This window comes from Verticillium alfalfae, genomic scaffold (assembly GCF_000150825.1).
Source record: "Verticillium alfalfae VaMs.102 supercont1.14 genomic scaffold, whole genome shotgun sequence".
Lineage (NCBI taxonomy): Eukaryota > Fungi > Ascomycota > Sordariomycetes > Glomerellales > Plectosphaerellaceae > Verticillium > Verticillium alfalfae.
Window position 1 is genome coordinate 803,052 of NW_003315025.1, and position 19,617 is coordinate 822,668.

General features: G+C 54.2%; 7 protein-coding genes and 1 non-coding gene across 8 annotated transcripts; 2 read left to right on the forward strand and 6 right to left on the reverse strand.

The window, feature by feature from the left end:
• Nucleotides 1-851: 851 nt before the first annotated feature.
• On the reverse strand, nt 852-2,379 carry VDBG_09222 (RNA polymerase II transcription factor B subunit 2; the record flags this gene model as incomplete). The annotated part of the gene is made up of 3 exons (XM_003000681.1): nt 852-2,061; nt 2,109-2,196; nt 2,247-2,379. The coding sequence occupies 3 exons, from the start codon at nt 2,377-2,379 to the stop codon at nt 852-854; spliced, it is 1,431 nt and encodes a 476-aa protein (XP_003000727.1).
• Nucleotides 2,380-3,561: 1,182 nt separating this feature from the next.
• Nucleotides 3,562-4,771, forward strand: VDBG_09223 (predicted protein; the record flags this gene model as incomplete). Its single annotated transcript, XM_003000682.1, has 2 exons — nt 3,562-3,641; nt 4,396-4,771. The coding sequence occupies 2 exons, from the start codon at nt 3,562-3,564 to the stop codon at nt 4,769-4,771; spliced, it is 456 nt and encodes a 151-aa protein (XP_003000728.1).
• VDBG_09224 (hypothetical protein) lies at nt 4,768-5,238 on the reverse strand (the record flags this gene model as incomplete). The annotated part of the gene is made up of 2 exons (XM_003000683.1): nt 4,768-4,919; nt 4,970-5,238. Coding segments are annotated over 2 exons (405 nt in total), but the record flags the coding sequence as incomplete, so codon positions are not given.
• Nucleotides 5,239-7,141: 1,903 nt separating this feature from the next.
• On the reverse strand, nt 7,142-8,138 carry VDBG_09225 (predicted protein; the record flags this gene model as incomplete). Its single annotated transcript, XM_003000684.1, has 4 exons — nt 7,142-7,246; nt 7,413-7,667; nt 7,732-7,874; nt 8,117-8,138. 4 exons carry the CDS (start codon nt 8,136-8,138, stop codon nt 7,142-7,144), a joined length of 525 nt encoding a protein of 174 aa, XP_003000730.1.
• A 914-nt stretch (nt 8,139-9,052) lies between these two features.
• Nucleotides 9,053-10,141, reverse strand: VDBG_09226 (predicted protein; the record flags this gene model as incomplete). The annotated part of the gene is made up of 3 exons (XM_003000685.1): nt 9,053-9,346; nt 9,392-9,890; nt 9,954-10,141. The coding sequence occupies 3 exons, from the start codon at nt 10,139-10,141 to the stop codon at nt 9,053-9,055; spliced, it is 981 nt and encodes a 326-aa protein (XP_003000731.1).
• A 2,767-nt stretch (nt 10,142-12,908) lies between these two features.
• VDBG_09227 (conserved hypothetical protein) lies at nt 12,909-14,674 on the forward strand (the record flags this gene model as incomplete). Its single annotated transcript, XM_003000686.1, has 3 exons — nt 12,909-13,811; nt 13,861-13,942; nt 13,992-14,674. The coding sequence occupies 3 exons, from the start codon at nt 12,909-12,911 to the stop codon at nt 14,672-14,674; spliced, it is 1,668 nt and encodes a 555-aa protein (XP_003000732.1).
• A 594-nt stretch (nt 14,675-15,268) lies between these two features.
• Nucleotides 15,269-15,390, reverse strand: VDBG_15196. Its single transcript has one exon. It is a non-coding gene; the product is annotated as a tRNA-Ser (tRNA).
• Nucleotides 15,391-17,491: 2,101 nt separating this feature from the next.
• VDBG_09228 (predicted protein) lies at nt 17,492-18,094 on the reverse strand (the record flags this gene model as incomplete). The annotated part of the gene is made up of 1 exon (XM_003000687.1): nt 17,492-18,094. One exon carries the CDS (start codon nt 18,092-18,094, stop codon nt 17,492-17,494), a length of 603 nt encoding a protein of 200 aa, XP_003000733.1.
• Between the last annotated feature and the right edge of the window lie 1,523 nt (nt 18,095-19,617).

The following is a 19,617-nucleotide window of genomic DNA, read 5'->3' on the forward strand; positions in this document are numbered from 1 at the left end:
CAGAGCAGCATCCACTCTGTCGCCACAGGCCGCACCTACGTCGACGACGAACCCATCGCCATCTCCGTGTTCCGCCGCCTTGAGGAGCTCTGCACCACGCCCGAGGCCCGTGAGAGCCTGCGAGCCTGGCAGCTGTCGTACGCGCGCAAGATCAAATGCGTCAAACTGCTTCCTCCGGGCGAGACAATGGATGGCTCTGCTCCTCCTCGTTGTGACGGCGTCGTCGCTCGTTTCCTGGCCCGCAGGAGCGTCAGCGAGCACACGGATGGAAAGGCACTCAGCAGCAACTTGAAGAGGCCCGTTGTCAGCAAGAAACCGAACAATGTCTGACAGGATGAGAGGTAACAAATATGGGCTTTGAAAAGCTAAGCACTGTTGACGAAGGGATTGTCTACCTACTGTACTTGTGTTTGGATGTTGTTGGTATTGGTCGGGATTGTTGCTTTGGCTCGGAGGACGTCGCTGCTCATGTTCAGTCGGATCGGGAGCGAGCAGCCACTGGATGTGGAACCTTGGCCTAGGAGAACGGATGGATAGACAACTGTATCAGTAGCACCAAAGGAACAACACAAGAAATGACGCCCAGCTAATGAAGAGTTCGTTCAAAGGTATCTCGTCGCCATGTATCGTGCCAAAACGCCTTCCGGCCCGCAGGCCATGCGAATCCCAACTCCGGCTCGTGAACCCCCGCTGTATTCCCTTGTCTTTCCTGACATTCGTCTACTACACATAAACAAGACGACGCAACTTCAAGCGTCGGGTTATTCTCCCATCCATCGCCGCCGCTCGACCTCGTCCGCGCCCGGGACGACCCCCTTCATCTGATCCATCCTGTCCAGCTGGTCGGTGTTCTACGCCTTCTTCCGCAGCTTGAGATAATCGCGGATCTGCTCATGCTTGCTCGCGAAGAACATGCGCTTCCGATCGTTCCGCCACGCCAGCACGCCAATCTCGTCGGCGAACCGCGCGATATCCCTGTACTCGGCATCGTCGTCAAAGTCGCGGAAGAGGAAGCCAGACGTCGTCTTCATGCGCTCGTTCTCGAGTTGCCAGAGGCGGATCTGGTCGACGACGGTGGGCGGGAGGACGGGCTTGCCGTCGGCGGCGGCCTGCCTGTGCATCTGCTCGTGGGCGTGGGCGGCGAGGTAGGAGATGATCTGGTCGGCTGTGATGCCAAAGTCGATGGCCTGGCGGACGGACTGGCGAGTCAGACGACCCGAGACCATGCCTGGGAACTTGACGGAGAGGTGGCAGAAGAGGGAGAGAACGGCGATCTGCAGCTGCGACGTTGTGTACGCGTAGACTCGGTAATTGGTCTCGACGATGATGCCGTTCGTCTGGTCGCCTGGTCCGCCCTGGGATTGAGACAGGGCGTTCATACCATCGGTCAGGGTGCGCGTCGCCGTCGATACGTTAGTGAGGGCGCGTGCTTGGGGCGTGACAAAGTACTGGAAGGGTTTGTGGGAGGGTATGTAGACTAGGCCAAAGTCCATGAGGCTCGGAAGCATGTCTTGGCGCTCTTTGCTGAGGGCTTCGGTGTCGTAGACCTCGTCGAGCTCAAGGATCGAGAGCTGGAACAGGAAAGAGAGCATATCCGTATGCTTGGCCGTTTGCTGGTCGGTCGCGTCGAGCCACAACAACAGCAGCGTCCAGACCTGCGCGTTTTCTTCTTGCAGCAAAAATGTGAAGCCAGCCTGCGTGATTGTGGTGCTGCCGCCTTGGCGCTTGACGAGCTGGCCCGCGAGGAGAAGCTCCTTGACGGAGTTCTTAGGACCGCCGCTGTCGACGAAGCCGGGCGTCACGCTGTTGACAATGTAGTGTAAAATGGCGTCCCATTTCTGGCGTGCGTGTTTCTCGATCGACTCAATCGTGATTTCGGGTGAGCGCGGGTGCGGAGAGATCACGCCGAAGGAGCCTGGTGCTCCGTTGCCTTCGAGGGCCTCGCGGTAGGACTTCGAAAAGTTGGCCGTGAGCTGTATCATTTGCGGAGCGCCTTGTGTTGGAACAGACATCTGTAACATGTGTAGACTTCGGAGTTGTGCGAGAGCATGATCTTTGGCTCTGCTTGGGTCAGCGGTGCAACAAACAATCCTCGACGGTGCGCGTACCTCTTGTACTCGGGCTTCACGCGCGCCTCGAGGTCTGCTATTGGTATCGGTCCGGGAAGGTATAGGAGCATTGTCACAAATGTCTTGGCTGAGAGAACGTCAGCACATAGTCGGTGGTCAGAGGCCTTGGTGTCCTACCCAGTGGCGACAACATGCGTCTTGAGATGCATAATGCCGTGGAGGGGTTCAGGTACAGCTTTCTAAACGTTGTACCGGGCAGCTTCTCCAGGTAGTCGGCCAGCTGGAGCGACTTCGTCAAGCCGGCCGACATGATTGCCAGGATCCGCGCGAAGGGCGGTCTGTACTGTGTCTATTCCCGCTAAGCGATTGATGTTGTATTCGATGGCACCTCGCGGTGTGCTCATGCACGTGGAATTCGCGTTCCTCGTCTCGATCGTGGGGGAAACTAGGTTTGCTGTGGTGTAGAAAGTCGAGCAATCATAAGGTGATATTGCAATGCCTGGATTCTTCGTTATGATAGCTTGGCCGGCGCACTTGCCGTGGACAGCTGCGCTTGGATTGTTGGACAGTAAGTCCGTCCTACAAGACTTGTCATGGTGGTCTGGAAATCATCATCGAAGCTTGAGCTCACGACGCTTATCGAGAGACCCTGCCTTATCGATGGATGCGTTCTTATTGGTTATTCTGCTGCAGCCTAATGAGCCATTGATGTGCTCACGTGACGCGAAGTGCCGAGGTCAGACATGCCGACCGTTATCCAGCTTATCGCGGCCCTTGTCGGGGCTCTGACGTCGCCCTCACGAAGTTCATCTGGAGTAAGGAGTAGGAGCAGAGCATTTTGCTGACATTGCACATCATCTCTGCGTTTTTAAGAAGATCAATTGCTCTCGTCTCCTGCTTAGGGTTTCATGCAACATATCACGGCACCATGCCGCCACGTCTGACGCCTCTGCGCTTCGTGCGATCCGTATGTCCGACAGATGCTAGCTTATGTCTGTCTAATTGACGATGTTCCTGACAAGAGCGCAGGTTATGAACTCTTTCACCAAGGACTCAGGCCTTGAGCCGAGGTATATGACCCTCTCCAAAGGTTGCTTGATATTTCAAATACTGATCGTCCCAGATTGCTTGGCGAACACGTCCGTAACTCCTCACACTGAGTAAGATCGTTGTCATCGATTAACAGCTGCCTAGTTTCGAGTCACCAATGCGACTAATGGAACCGTCGACTTCGAGCTCGACATTCAGAAGCAACACACTGTAAGGAACACCCGGGGGTTTTCTCGATTCTTCGCCCGTGCTCACAGCATAGAACCGCCTCAAAACCATACATGGTGGGACCCTTGCATCTCTTGTCGACCTGGGAGGCTCGCTTGCCGTGGCAAGCACCGGTCGTTTCGCAACAGGTGTCTCAACGGATTTGAACGTCACATACATCGCCCCTGGCGGTGTCGTTGGCGATCGCATGACTGGGCAAGCCGTCTGCGACAAAATGGGCCGCACTCTGGCGTATACGACCGTGAAGTTCTTCAACAAGAAGGGCGAGCTGGCTGCGAGGGGTAGCCACACCAAGTAAGTCCGAGCCCGGAGGCATCAAAGTTATCTATTGACCAGTATAGATACGTGTCCAAGACATGGGAAAATGAAGATTATGTTGCCCCAGCCGAGTTTGTAGCACCTGAGGAGGACCAAGTAAAGAATGACGAGGTCGGTACGCTGAAGAAGACGATCACTTCTGGGAGGGAGTCATCTGGCGTCTGGGGGAGGTCGTAAAGAAATGGCTGCAACAGAGACATATACCCGACATAGATATAGAACTCGGTATTACTATCATATCTCTGCGATCCCTACTCAGTTGTGAATCCCGAACGCCTCAGAATACGCCCAGTGTGCCGTTATGCATGTTGTGCCTGGAATCGTTCTGAACATGATCGTCAAGTCGTTAAGTCTTTCGTCTTGCACCATTACATAGATCGTCTGCCGGACTCAGAGCTTCCCGCCCAGCTCTCGGCTCGTGCACACTCCGGCAGTGCTGGTGCCAAGATCATCTCTCCCTTGGGGCCCTTCCTTACTGCCCAAGACTCGCTGTCTCTCTCTTTCGCCAGATTACATAGCATGATGAGTATACCAAGCATAATCCATCGAATGACAGCTGTCAAAATGGGCTCCCAGACAGGGAACGACCGAGAAGTCATGTCCTTGTCTAGCAGCACCCAGAGTGCAGCTCTAGCAATGTCCCAGGAGAGAACGATCGACAATAGGATACCGCCAATCAAGGCGAATACGGGGGACTGCGTCAGGCGTTAGCGACTGTTGCCACATGAAGTCAGGGAGACGAGGAAACTGACTCTTCGGAGGTACTTCCCTCTGCCACGACGAGCGCATGCAAACGCGCTGACTATCACCAAGCCCACGGTACTGACGAGAAGCAGCGCGGCGATTGCGACCAGCATGCGGTTAGCTGCGATGCGGTTGCTGCCGCCCTGGCCCTGAGTTGGAACGACAAACGGGCTCGAAGTCGCGTCATCATACACGGACCTGTCGGCATCGACAGCAAGCCCAAACTGCGCGATGGCCAAAATAATGAGGAGCGCGGTAAAGCAATACACGACGAGCCTTGCGAAACGGGGATGGCTAGTGTGGCCACCCGCCTGAGGGATCTGGATGGCGAAGAGGAGTTCCCAAATAGCGCAAATGAGTAATGACTGAGCGATCAGGAGCATCCATGTCGATATCTGCGCGAGGATAGGTGCTGTAAGATATATGTTCCGTCGCCAATCTGTGTCGGGGTCCCTGTTGTCGAGATGCTCAATCTCGTAGCCGCGAGCTGCGGTGTATAGGATTGTCCACCTGCGAGAAGGTCAGCACAAGAGCCCGTGGTTTCGATTAGTCGGCCGTACAGTGAATACGTGACAAGAGCCGCTCGTAGAAAGAATACCCATGGCTTCGTTGGTTCTTTTTTGAAAATTTTTCAGACGAAACGATAGCAAAGTAAACACGAGGGCTGGAATGATGGTTAAGCCAGTCAAGGCTGTAGCAATGATGGAGGCGATGCGTGTAAGTGCCATCATCTAGTACCTGGCGTGTACGATTGACCGACGTCTGGACTACCTGGGTACTGCACAGGTTGTCACAGGCTGGGGCTTGCTGCTCCTTATTAGTGTGAAACACATACTCCCCTTCAAGAAAGTAAAGAGCTTGTGTGTTGGGTAATAGTCAATTTATCCTGTTCTGCGTGTTCATTGATGATGGCCCGCTCGTCGTGGGTGTATGACTGCCGACGCCGAGCTGACGTTGGCCAAGCTCTGACCTCATCATTGGTCGGCCATGACACTCGTTGACGCCAGGCGAAGCCCGCTAAGAGCTTGGAGCTTGGAGCTTGGAGTTTGGAGCTTAGAGCTTCAGGTGGCCGAGTCCACTTCCGGAGCATAGCGGCTCGGCGCCAATGAACATGCGTAGGCCTTTTTCGTGCCAAAGCTGCACGCAGTAGTCATTGCGTCAAGTAAGTGGCTTACACCTACAAAATCCAGCGTTAGAGTTTCTTGGCCGTTGTTCTGTCGCAAGACATGGTGGCTGGCTGTTCAAAATCTTAGTAGGAGCCAAGGGAGTTTGCACTGGGCATGTCTCACTACTTTCTTCTGCGGCTCTACTCGGGTCGCGATGATTCATGATCGGTCCGTGGATCATGCATGCGCATCTACTGAGGACAGACTTGCGTACCACCAGTTCAAGTCACAATCATCCCCTGCAATTTCATCTCTGGTACCGTTCCATAATCGCTTTCTACCAGAAAATGGGCTGAGACTCTGGTGGATTTAGCTGGACCAGCAAAGTCGCATAAGAATCAGGCGACAATATTAAATCCTTGGAGGCGTCTACGAATAGACTGGAGATGACGGCATGGATTTAATACAGGGCATCAGCAAAATCGGGAACACAACCCTTGCCGTCTTTCTTTCAACTCAACTCATGTGAAGCATCTTGTTAGGAGAACCCCGTGGAACCACGGCATAGTGGGGTCAGCCAGGGACTGAGGGCTGCGAGAGCGTATACATATGGATCGCGGAGGGCAAGAATACAGACGTATTCCGTCCCCCTACCTAAATTCTAAAGCGCTGCGAATCACGCGTGGAAGACCTCGTCACTCTGGCCCAAAGCAAGCACTGGCAAACAAATAAATTGAAGAGGTCTTCGATAGGCCGTATCTACAGGAAATGATTAAAGAAGTGGTAAGAAAAGACTTGAAGTCTAATACTCAGTAGGTTGGAAGTGTGTTCATACCCCTTGCATGTACGCTGCAGCAGTCATAGGCCCCTGAGACGAGCTCGAAAGGTTTCTTCATTTCGCTTCCGTTTCTGCTTATTAGCTCGTTTCACATATACATTTCCTTACTATATCGTCGTCGTTTGCCAGAGTTCCCCAACGATATATAGTAACATCCTCTACAGATGAGTATACCATCTCGTATAGCTCTCCCGCGTATCCTCGACATCTACGTGCTAGCTGAGCGTGCGAATGTGCATGGTTCAAAACGTGAGATGCTAGTGCAGGATATGCTTCCAAGGCTTGAGACTTCAAAGAATCAACTTCCGAACCTTTGCTTCCGTGAACATTTCTGTCCGATTGGGCATGGAGTAGTTCCCATGACCGATTCGTTTCAAGAAGCCCATGGCCACTTGCTTCGTGGCCTTCGACCAATTCCATGGGGGCTCCCCTTGACGTTGATTCTGGCGAGTCTGACTGTTCTAACAGGCTGTGATAGTCAAAGATTCTGCGACTATGAGGAGTACGTATAGGTCCGTATGTCTTGCGTTCTTCTGATTCATCAGCGGTGTAACCCGCGGTACAACCATTTTGCGAATTGGACGAAGCCGAGGATCCAAAGCTGATGAAACTTGCGAGACGTTCCGCGCGACCGGATTGTTTCGCTCTGCATTTACCTCTTGCTTCAACAAAGCTGTCGAGCTCAGATATCCGAAGATAATCAAGGCAGGCACATAAAACAACGATGTGACCTTGTTCAGAAAAGTCATAGTACATGTCCTTTCCGAAGAACTTGTTCGCACCACCGCTCAGGAAGATTTCAGCAACACTTTCGTGGATAAGTTGTACCACTCGACTGTCTCCTGTAGTGCTGTCGAATGAACCGGCGCCTGCAAGCGCAGAAGAGGCGTCATCTGCAGAGTTTGTTACACTTTCATCTGATCTGATTTCAATCAATCCTCGCGAAAGGCTTTTGATTTGCCGCATAAGCTGACAATCTGTAATCAGCCACCTTAGACATCCTAAATTGCCAAAGCCTCTTCGGTATTTTAAGGGGCAATCTATCCCGAAAAGTCTTACCACGGAAACTGTGCTTAAGCCAGAGCGCTGAAAACACGTGCTGGCATCGTTCCAAATCAAATTCTTCAGCGACAAGCTGTCAAGAATCAGCGCATTAGTTCCCATCAGGGCGAAGCTGGCCAATTTCCGAAAATTCTCGCCGACATGTGCAACTAAACTGCCATGGCGTGGCAAACCCATGAACACTTTACCCGCTATATTGTCGACAACTTCGGTGGCCGCGGGATATGCCGAGCTAGAACACAATCCCAACGTCTTGGAAGATGGTTAGAAATCAGTTCATGGCTCGAAGATTGGGATTCTTGAGGTGAATACATACCTCTTTGAGCAGGATTCTGCCGAGAGAGTGAGTTACAAAGATCACTGGCCGGCCTAGTGGCCTCTTGCGCTGCAGCTCATGGAGAAGATGCTCACCGTGTTTGAAGATGCTGTTACGATTCACAGCTCCTGAAAGACGCAAATCTGCAATGGATGTTTTATAGCCGAAGACCAAAATGCGGGCTTCTGAACAGTCATTTGAGAGGAAGCCGCTGGGCCAGAAGGGTTGGGATGTCCGCTCATCACCACTGACGGCCGAATGTCGCTCAGTGGTCTTCTTGCGTGAAAGGAACCGTTTGATCGGTGATGCAGACTGACTGCCCCCCTGGCTAGTTGATTGCGACGAACTCCCCTCCCCTGTATCGGTTTGCCGTCAAGGTACTCACTGGGTTCATTTCGCCGGCCCATGTCTTAACTGGATGACCTTGCAGTCCATGGATCAGAATGATGCTGTGCATCTTACTAGTGGAAGCCCACAACGCCTTGATGCAAGACTAAATACAAGGTTACGTACTCAAGAAGTGGTTCATTCATGGGCTGATATACCACAGATAGCCCTGTGTCTGCTATCATTGAACTTAGCTTTTGATGCGAATAGTTGTGTGGTGGGACCAACCTGGCATCTTGTTTCGGTTGCTGGGCGCCCGCACCCCCGCACTCCAGCCTCAAGCCTAGTCGGGGGCAATATGGAAATGCTCATTGCATCTTCATTATCCATAGCTCTAGAATGTTTTCGATGACGACGAAAATGAACAGGGCCCAGTGTCATGCCATAAGTGTTGGGCCAAGTCCCCAGAGATGGATGACCAGGCTCCGGGCTGCGGGAGTCTTGTGATGGCAACAACGAAGTATCACGTGTCCCATGCAAGGTGGAGGAACTGGCCTATCAAAAACTGAATGAACGAGACGCGGCACAAGAATCTGATTGAGGGACCAGAGTGAGCGCCGTGCTGCTTCGAGTCTTTGTCTGTCAGACAGGTTCACAGTTACGCAGGCTACACTCGGCACGTTTCCTTGCCTACTTACTACAAGGTACATCTCCAGTGTGGCTGATCAGCGCCTGGGATGAAACGAGATGGAGCATCTTGTACTTACTTGGCGCCATTGACAATCCCAAACCTGGCTCTCTTGCGTTCTCAAATGCGTATTTTTGACGTCTTGGCAAAATATTATCACTATTGACACCCCATTACTGACATCCCATTATTGACATCCAGATAGAACCCACTTTCCAAGTTCTCGTCGTTTTGCACAGTGCATTCTCATGATTTGGGTCCTGGCATTACATCCCCATAAGAGTTCGGCTGCAACGGAGGATGCATCTATGCTGGAGATCTAATGTCGGGACTGAGCCGGTTCATCTCCTCCGCCTCCTCACCAGCAACACCTTCATAACCCCAGTCTCCGCTAGATCGGAGTCCATCCTTTTTCAAAGAGGCCACAAATCCAAGAACGAGCGCTGCTGCAGAGGGAAAGCCGACGTCTATCAAGACATCCATATTTGCCGAGAAGGGCCCAGGAGCCACGGGATCGATCTCGTATGCGAAAGCAAAGAACATATTCCACGTGCTCCTGATCAGGACGAGAAACGACGCCACGAGACAGTACAGGGCAAGCTAGACAGTTAGTATTCACTCCCTAAATACGACGAGACAACTTACCCTGTCGAGCCCGGCCGATTCCTTCGTCCTCCTCCACGTGAACACACCAGTGCTACAGAGCACCATGGCCTGCATGGAGCTGATGAGGTCATACCCAATCTGCCACCTCGTGGCCGTCTGCGCAACGTCGCCGTCCGCGCCCTCAGCCTTGGTGCCCGCATCGAACGAATTGCCGTTGGCCCTCGCCGCCTGGATGAATCCGAACCGGAGCACGGCGAATGCACACAGCCCAGCGGACAGGAATCGCACAAGATCAAAAACCTTGCCGTGCGTGAAGGGTTCCTGCCAAACGTAGTTGACGGCTGCCAGCAGCGCCCCGGCGTAGAACAGCAGGGCGACGGACAGGAGGGCTGTGCCGAGGTTTTTCGCCATTTCGCCGACATCGCGGAGGCGCATGAGGATCTCGGCCAGGGAGGCTGTGGCAGGGCCGTGGATGTCGGGGGTCGTCGCGGCAAGGTGGGAAAGCGTCAGGGTGCTTATCGCGAGGAAGACATTGGCGCTGCAATCGCCGGGTTAGCTGGTGCGAGGAGCGGCTGAGGGGTTCATCGAGAGGAGCACGTACAGCGCGAAGGCGAGAACGCCATGTCTCGCCCAAGGAACGAAGCGACGTGTCGGGTCTTCATCGCGGGGTACGGCGAGTAGCAGGTAGATGTAGGCGCTCGAGAGAACGACGGCGAGGATAGGGTAGATGGTCGTGGCGAGGAGTTGCTCCTCTGCGGGATCCTCGGTGAAAATGCCGTCGGAGACCATGGCATCGATTGGAGGCTAGCGATACATCGGTGGCGAGTGCGCCAATGCGACGTGTGTCGATGATCTCGAGGTCGAGTGACGAGTGCTCGTGTTCAGAAGTTGACACAAGGGCCTTGATCGTGGCTCTCTCTGAAGCACTGCCAAGAGCGGCCCGGGACTCCGAGCGCCGTGGAGCCAGAGTGCGTCAACCCAGCACGCTGTAGACGGGTATGTGCATCTGGGCCTGTAATGACCACTCGAGGCCTGCAACGTATGATGAAAGGAACTGCACGTCAATAATTGTAATTCTGAACAGTCGTCGCTACATATTGTCCCGACATCGATTCGACCATGGCTGCGACCCAAATTTGTTGGTGCAGGCCAACCTGTGGAGATGCAAGTGGGGAAGGAAGGAAGGAAAGCCTGGTTGCTTGCTGTAAGGTACCGACAGAAGGATCCAGTAACTAGAGAATCCCCCGAGAGCACTTTCCCCTGAAGCTTGTGGAATTGACGGAGCGAGAGGCAATCACTGAGGCAGCCACTGCCAGATGACCAGTCCGTTGGATCGGGCAGCGAGGTGGGCAGAGCTACGATACTTGGTCTCGGTACCTTAGGTACCTGTAAGGTAACACCTACCTAAGGCGCCTAGATACCACGATGCACATGGAAGGTACGTCCTGCCGCGGACACACTAAATGGACGGCAAGACAGACAAGCACACCGCAAGCCATCACTCTGTTCGTTCATTCTGTCGTCCAATCCTCTTCGCATGATCAGCAGTCTCCAAAGGCTTCATGTCGGAGGACCACTAGAGCCAAATCAACAATGGAACGTTCGTTCGGCGTCTCGGAACGATGTTTGGGCAGTCAGGCAACCCAGCGTCCAAGCAGCAGCCAGGGATGGTCGATCAATTCTTCCACGTGCAATGCGGAGTCGTCAGACGCATTGCCTCGCTCGGCACTGGCTTCTGATCTCATTCCCAACGTCCGACAAGTACGACATCAAATGCCAATTCCAATGGTGCCTGCAGACGCCGGGCCATCGCCGCCATTGGGAATAAACCGCGCACGCAAGCAACGAAGGGCGCTCTCTGCGAACCACGGCCGCCCATACCTACCTACTTCATCTTCGGTTCCCAGGTCAGCAACCATTAAGGCATCTATTGGGCAGGAAAGATGTCCGGGTCTGTGCGTCGCCCAAGTGGACCTCCGCCGCCTTACGGTGGGCTGGACAAAGTGGACGACGAGGACAAGTGGTACATGGTAGTATGGCGTCGACCGCTGAGACACGACAGGGGCCGAGCCGCGCCTGGAGGGGCAGCGCAAGGCAGAGAATCGGTGCCCGACGTCATTGTTGCAGGCGGTCAAGACAAAGGGCAGGGTTGGTGCCGGCGACGGGCTGCGCGCCAGCGACGGGATGGCCCCGGGACTTGTGTTGGTGACATGTTGCGCGCTGGTCTACTGGCGCTGCATACATGGTACGCTCAACAAGCTCTGATGCCGACCCTCCAAAAGACCCCGAAATGCCACATACACGATACCACATGTCGGAGCCGCCCAGAACATACCACACGCCGCACCAGATGGTCAGTCAATCAGCACTGTACCAGGGCATGGGGGCGATCTCCCGGATGGAGCATCCAGGGGCAAAGAAGACACTGCTGCCCGAGAGGCGACTTTGGGCATGTTGGGTTGGTGGTGAAAGGCAGAAAAGGCTAGACCCTGGCGGCTGTCATGGACGAGATGGGGAAAAAGAACGACAGCCGCTGGGATGAAGGGTTGTAATTTGAAAAGGTATAATGAGGGTCGTGATGGACTCAAGCAGGGAGGACCTTGTCTGCCGGCTCGCACGTCGCCGCCCGTGGCATGACTCGCTGGGCAATCTGTTAGGGATTTCCTCAACAGCCCGCAGTGTCTGGGTTGGAGCATTGACAGCAGCACTAACACTTATGCCCCCCCTGCTGCGCGTCCAAGATCCCCCACCTCTAACCTCAATCGTCGTCATCAAAGCCGGTTTCCCCTCCATGGTCGACTAGCTAGGCCAAGTCTCGTCAATCCAGAGGTTTGTCGACATCGTATCCTGGGGCCTGGAACCATCTCATCTCATCCCCTCGCCTTGGGCTTCTCGCAAATACAAAATCATCTCTCTCCCCCACCTGCACAGATCATCTGACCAGCCCCCTCCATTTCCATGGTATGGACAGGTCCTCCTTTGCCTTTTAATACTGCTGTCTCTTGTCGCCAGAGACAGAATCTCGTCCACAGCAACCCAGAAGCGAACGCGCCAACCACAGCCCCCTCCATCACAGGCCAACGTCACCTGAGAGGGGTCACGGTCGCAACGACAGACCACCCAACAACCTGTGATATCACCCGGCACCGCCATTCCACACCCCCCCCCAAATCAGCCAGTCGCCATCCATCTTTGGCCCTCTGCCGCCGCCGTCAAATCACATCTCACGGCTCTGGTTCTCTCTGTGTTCCAGGCGTCGTTTCCACTTTCCGCCACAACATCGGATCCAACTTCCCACTTGGTCCGCCCCGACATTTGCGTCATACGTCTCTCGGCTGCCACCACACACACACATATCGCAGCGATCCCGTCTTTCCAGTACTCGACATCGACTGTCATCTGACCTCCGTCTGGTTTGCAGACCAACATCGACAGCAACTCCTTTTTTGTTGCATCAATTTGTCGATCATCAGAACCGAGTCCTTCCTGGAGACTTTGTTGATCTGTTTCCATCACCGCTTTGATACCCGTTCCTGCAGATTCGAAACTTCCAACCATGGCCAACCGCTGGGATCGCGATCGCTTCGCCTATGAGCGAGAGCGGGATCGCTTTGATGATCGGCCACCTCCCCCTAGCCGCTTCGAAGACCGACCGCCTCCTCGATTTGACGATCGTGACGATGCCTACTCTCAGGTGCCTCCCCCTCGCCGCCCTCGCGAACATTCTGACGAGCGATACGACCGCTACCCACCTGCTCGCCCCCCTCCTGGCCGAGGCTTTGATGACGATCGTGATTTTGTCCAAGACCGTCGCTACTACGGCGACGACGACCATCTTCCCCCGCGCCGGGATGAGCGGGATGTGGAGCGCCGTGTCTACATTGACCGTGAGAGGGAACGATACGCGAGCCCTTCGCCTCCCCGCCGGCCCACAATGGTCCGCCGTCAATCATCCCTAGACACCTTCGACCGCCGCCCGCTGCATTTCCTCGACCGAGAGCCCCGTGAAGAGTATGGCCAGATGACTCGTCGCGAAGATTTCCGACGGGAACGCGAGCGTGAGGAGTTCCGAGCGCCCCCTTACCAGCCAATCCCTCTGCCTCGCACCCGCCAACTCGGCCCTGCCCGACCAGCACCCTACGATGACATTTCAGTTGCCGAACCTGGCTACTACGGCGACGAAGAATTCCGTACCATGCCGGAGCGTGTGCGCGAACGAGAGATTATCCATGACAAGTCCTCGCGGCGGCGTCGCGACCGCAGCCGCGAGTCGAGAACCACCAAGACATACTCGCACCGCGGCAGTTCACGCTCGAGCAGCACCAGCAGCCGCACGTCGAGCGACAGTGGCGGCACAGCCGTCCGCAGTGAGTACCCGAAAAAGGGCAAGACGAGAATTCCCGCCCGACTGGTGTCCAAGAGGGCACTGATTGAGCTGGGATATCCTTTCATTGAAGAGGTAGGTTCTCCTTGCTGATCGCGATTTTGCTCCTTTGCTGACCATTCAGGGCAACACTGTTATTGTACTCAAGGCTCTCGGCCAGGACAATATCGATGAGCTGCTCAAGCTCAGCGAAGAGTTCAAGAAGGGTATGCAGAGCGTCATTATGACACTACGAACGACGCTAACTTTCAGCAGGTGAGCTGGAACTTCTTGAGGAACGTCGCGAGGAGGTTTTCACCATCGCTCCTCCTCCACCTCCTCCGGCACCCGTCGTCGTCGCACCCCCACCCCCACCAGCGCCAGCTCCCGTCGCTACACCTGTACCAGTCGCCACAACACCAGTTCCACCACCTGCCCCTGTCGTGGTCCCTCCGCTCCCCGTGCCCGTCGTTGCACCGGCTCCTCCGCCCCCAGCGCCTGTCTACTACGAGGCGCCGCCTCCACCGCCGCCCCCAGCGGAAGTTGTTTACGATCGCACCGTCATCCGCGACGTCTCGCCCAGTCGCTCAGTTTACTCTTCCGCCTACACTGATTCGGGTGCTCCCCTCTACCACGAGCACCGTGAAATGTCATCCGAGATTCCGGTCGGCCCCATGGCTCTCGCAACGCGCCATCGCTCACAGTCCCGCTCTCACCGCGAGATTCGTGCCGAGATCAAAGCTCTCGAGGCCGAGATGCGCGACACCCGCATCTCGAAGCGTCACGAGCACCGCCACGACCGCGACCGCGAGATTGTGCGCGCCGAGCGCATGCCCGATGGCGCCCTCGTGCTGTTCGAAGAGAAGGTTGAAAAGGTCGAGCACGGGCACCGGCCGGCGAGGATCGAGAAGGACAAGAAAGGTAGGATGGCCATCAGCATCCCGAAGAAGTACCTCTAGGTGCGGCGTGCTTTTTTCCTCTCTTCTCGAAAATCGGGGACGACCGAGACACGACAGTTACTGATGCTTTCTCTTCGACAGGGCCGTCCCCCGGTTTGATGAGAGCCATGCTTGCTACTCTGACATGAAATGTTCCTGATTTCGAAACGGCCTCCGCATAGGTGTCCAGACAAGACAAATGGAGGTCTTGTGAAGGGATTACAGAAGACGGTCTTGGACGTCCTAAAATTACTCGGTCTGGCAGAGAACGGACGTGAAATGTTGAATATTGGATGTGGATATTACGTTGCGGCGCTGTTCTTGGGTTTTCTGGCACGCTAGGTTCGGGGAAGGTATCTCAATCACCGTACTGTAGAGGTGTATACGAATTATGACTTGTACTGTGTCCAGATCGGTTCTGTGATGCTACTGTTTTCAAAGATCTGTCAAGGCTGGGTAGCGCGCTCCCCAGGCCCGTCGAAGGAGACAATTTCCCAGCTCATGCACGTCACTGCTTGGGAGAATGACAGTCGAGCAGAAAGGCTGCACGGGCAACGGGACGAGGGACGCAAAAACAAAATGTCAGGCGCTCACGGAGCGCTCACGTACGGCACACGACGAGGGCAGGATTCGAACCTGCGCGGCCGAAGCCATATGATAAGGTGCCCAGCGCCCTTGTAATAAGGGGACCGGGAAACGGTTCGAGTCATACCCATTAACCACTCTGGCACCTCGCCGATGAAGAGTAATGTCCGTTCGAGGGGGCCTAAGTGGGACAAGGGAAGGGGAGGGTGCCTAAGCTGGGGAAGCGAATGGGGCGGTGGGGGCTGTGAGGGATTTGGGAATGTGTGGAGTTTTGTGGATGGGATGTGTCTTGGGAGCTCTTTGGTGACGAGAGAGTAAAGGGGGAAGACGGTCAATGGGAGGTCATTTGGCTTATTTATTACTGCGGTTCCTACCTCAAGGGCCTCTCATTATACGTTGTCGGTTCCATCGATGGTGTCTTGCTCGGTGACAGGCTCTCTCTTGGGTTGGTCTGTGGAAGAAGTCCATTCATGAGGCTGCAACGATGCCTGCAATCAACTGTTATGCGTTGGGCGGCGGGTTTGACGATGCCGCGATGCCTGCGAGGCAGTGCTCCGTCACTCGCATCGGCGAGATGTCGCTTGTAGGGTAATGCCACACTAGACAACACGTACCTCAGTCGATCGTTCGATCATTGTTCCAAAGGCTCGTCCGTCCAGAGAGCCCAATATGCGCCGTGACCGGCGCCGACAGGCTTGAGTACGAACGATGGCAGTCGATACATGCCCACGTCGTTGAAGCGGCTCTAGACACCTTGCGTCACGACATCCGCCTTGGCACGTTGATCAACTCTCGCCCTCTATTCACCGCGCTGCTTCGACCAAAAATAATGTTCGTCGGCCGTTTCTGGCCTGTTCAAACCGCGCCCAGCCCCAATCCTGTCGAAGAATGTTGCCGGAGGTGGAGGCTGCTGTTCAGCAAGCTATATTGCCTTTCGGACGACGACGAAGCGACTCGTCTGTTACTATCATGCGACGCCTTCAGGACCGCCTGGCAGGGTCTCAAAGCTGCATGGATCCTTCAGTAAGGTTATGAACTTCGATCAGGGTAGTTTTCGCGCCGCGGCCGGCTATAGCAGCCATCACCGATATCGTGATGATTGTATTGCAGACATTTGACAAGGAGCAAGAGGTCCAGGGCCTTGAGACTTTCATCTCTACCTTGCATCCCGTCTTTGTCGAGAAATTGCAGGTTCAAATTTAAACCCCAGCCGGACGATCGGAAACAAAACACCCTTCGCTATTACACTCTACATCGTTCAATTGCGAAAAGGTTCTGTAAAAATGATCGCTTCACAACCTTCTCAGTGACCTTGGCCAGAATTACTGGACAACACGGATTCAGATTGCTGATGGGAGAATATTCGACGTAGAAATCCGAAACCCGAGGCCTGATAGTCAAATGAAAATAACATAGACGCCAAACGATGCAGATCTCACAGTAAGTCCTGTTGGTTACCATGCATATCTTTAAGCATTTGGACAATGCGACTCCGTGGGGACAGAACTTAGCAAATCGAGCGTTATGCACCACAGACGAGATTTCCAAGAAGGTTTCGGGACAAAAGACGATCGAAGAAGACAGATAGCTCTGGTATGTTGAAGGCGCATGTCTGGTACTGTATTTTCCCCTCAGATGCACCTTTCTTGAACTAAGGCAAAGACTTTAGCCTGGAGGAATTTACCGTTGACATGAGCCGTTTCCGTACACAGATTAAAGCACTGCGCGACGAGCAGTCACATCTTCTCTGTGCGATAAGCGCTGGGCCTTGGATGAGACACCAAGCACAATAGATGATGAACGATAGAGTTAATTTTCCTGAAAGAAGGACACTCGCACGGAGCCGCACGGAGCATTTGCGGATGGCATTCCACTTATCTAAGACAACATAACCGTACTACACATCGCAAAGTCCAGAATATTTCGGACAAGTCGGTGCGCCAGAAACCATGTCAACTGTGCACGGATTACAAGTTTGGATTCACATGTCAGTATTACATGAAAATGTCAATGCACAAATCATTGGCGAGCTCAACAGTTTTATAAAGACAGAACTATAGTAGGAACAGAGAAACTTCCGCAACGAGTCAGCAGTAAAGACTGTCAAGAACCAAGATCAAACTGCAATGAACCCTTCAACCCCAATCACCAAACAGTCACCACATCCACCGCGTTACAATCACGGCCTTTTCTCCAACGCACAAGCGCAAGCCATCATGACTTAGAGTGCTGCTGCGAGCCTGTAAAGCTGCCTCAGAGGTTGGAGCAGGCCCTCTTGATGGACTGGATGCCGAAAAGCTCGTTGGCAACGTTGACGAGGGCAGTGCCGCCAATTCGGAGCCTCTGCTTCTTGGTCTTGGCACGGACGAGGAGCAGAACGGTCTTCCTGACGCCACCAAGCTTCTTGAGGTACTTCTTGATCCTGAGATACTTGGAGGCGGGAATGAAAGTCGTGGCGATGGCCTTGGTGATCGCATAGACGCACCTGGCAACTGAAAGGGGCCCACGAGCCTCGAGATCACTGCGCTCAAGGATGGCGAGCGAGGTGTCCTCGCTGCGGGTTGAGATGGGGGCGCCGTCGTCCCTCTCCTCCTTGACGCTCTTGTCGCCGTCGCGGAAGCCGTTCTCGATGAGCCAGGCGTTGGTGGCATCGTCTCCTTTGAGGAGGACCTCGTCGGGGATGGAGAAGATCTCGGTCAGCGCCAGCTCGAGGGCGAGCTCTGTCTCCTCAGTCAGGCTGACAGTATCAGCAGCGCCGCGGGCAGTGATGTCGCGTTCCTCGGTGGCTTCAGAGACCACCGGGCCGGCGATGGCCAGGGTGGCGAAGATGGCGGCGGTGAAGAGCTGGAACTTCATTTTGATGGTGGGTGATGCTTGACGTGATGACTAAGTATTGCTTGGAAACAGCGTGAGTCTGAAGGATCGTGCTGGAGCTTTTGCTCAGAAGGAGAGTGTGATGATGAGACTGATAGTGTGGATGATGAACCAAAAGAAAGACAGTGAGGAGAATTGTCGAGCTTATATTTATAACTTCTTGACCTCGCTTGATCATCTTCACGTATTGACTTGTTGAACAGCTTCTACCTCAACCCCTGGCATCACGATATCGCGAAGTCCGAAGATTGGCAAGGCACTCTTGCTGATTCTCTCCATCAGGCCTGCCTCGCTTACGAAGAACGAATCATATGCAGCATGAGGCATGGATAGGATAGATGATTTGCGTGATGCGTCCATCGAGATGTGTTTCTTTCTGCGCCCACCCCTGAAAGGGCTGGGTCGGCTTACAGTTCGCGCCAGGCTCTGCGGCTGCGATGTCGATTCTTGGCCCCCATCATCTAGGACCCCTGCATTTCGCTACGGGAAACGTGGCTGGGAAAATAAGCATTGGGGGCAACATGAGTGTTTTTTCCTTCTGAAGTTGCTGAACCGCTTAAAGAACATGGGGGATGCGGCGTCAGCATTCGTTTATTCTCCCTCGCACACGCTTATCATGCGTTGCATTCTGGATTTGAGCAGGGGCATCTGGACAGTGGTTGGTCTGGACTCAAATGATGTGCTTCCCAAACGAAGAAAAAGCTGCATTTCAGCCTTGCTGGATGAACTAGTGAATGCTTAATTGTGAGTGGGCTACAGGACCGGCAGCCATCGCTCAGAAAGGGATTTGGGGCCGGAAAACGAGATCACGGCGGAAAAGCAGATGCGGGACGGGTGCAATGTAGAGCTAACCATTTTTTCAAGATTGTTTCCATCTGGCGCCATATTGCTGGTACATGAGAGATGAACGCTCATGTATGTTGTCAGCAGGTTTGCACAGGAACTATCCTTTGACTTCATTCTTCCGGATCGACAGATACACTTGTAATGGTCAAGGAAGCTCTTGAACCGCCAGGGCGATGATCGGCCAGGTACCAGGCACATATCGCTGCCGAAAGATCGAGTGGCTGATGTTCCAATCACATGGAAAATAGACACACGGCGTAGGCCGCAAGGCAGACGACTGGGCGGCATGTCGCTTACCACGGGAAGGCTTGAAGGTGGCCATGACTACCCGCTACAAGCGATTCAGCGCCACGTTCATATTAAGCTTATATGTAAGGCGCGTTTTGATATGCAAGTCAAACTCAGCCCTGAAGCCATTCTCGAGCCAAATATCGGTGCCAAGAAAATCTTACCCTAGGGCTGTGCATCTGGGGGAGCCTTATTTGCAGTGAAGTCAGCCTAGCCAATGGCGTGGCGTGAACCTGCACTGTCAGCAATGGAAATCGGGCGTATCGACCCGAGTCTGACCATGGTTTCTATGACCGGTCTGAGCCTACAGGCAGCCCGCAAAGCATTTCTCCATCCCTTGACCCGGATGTAAGTTGGGTAATTCAGAAAGC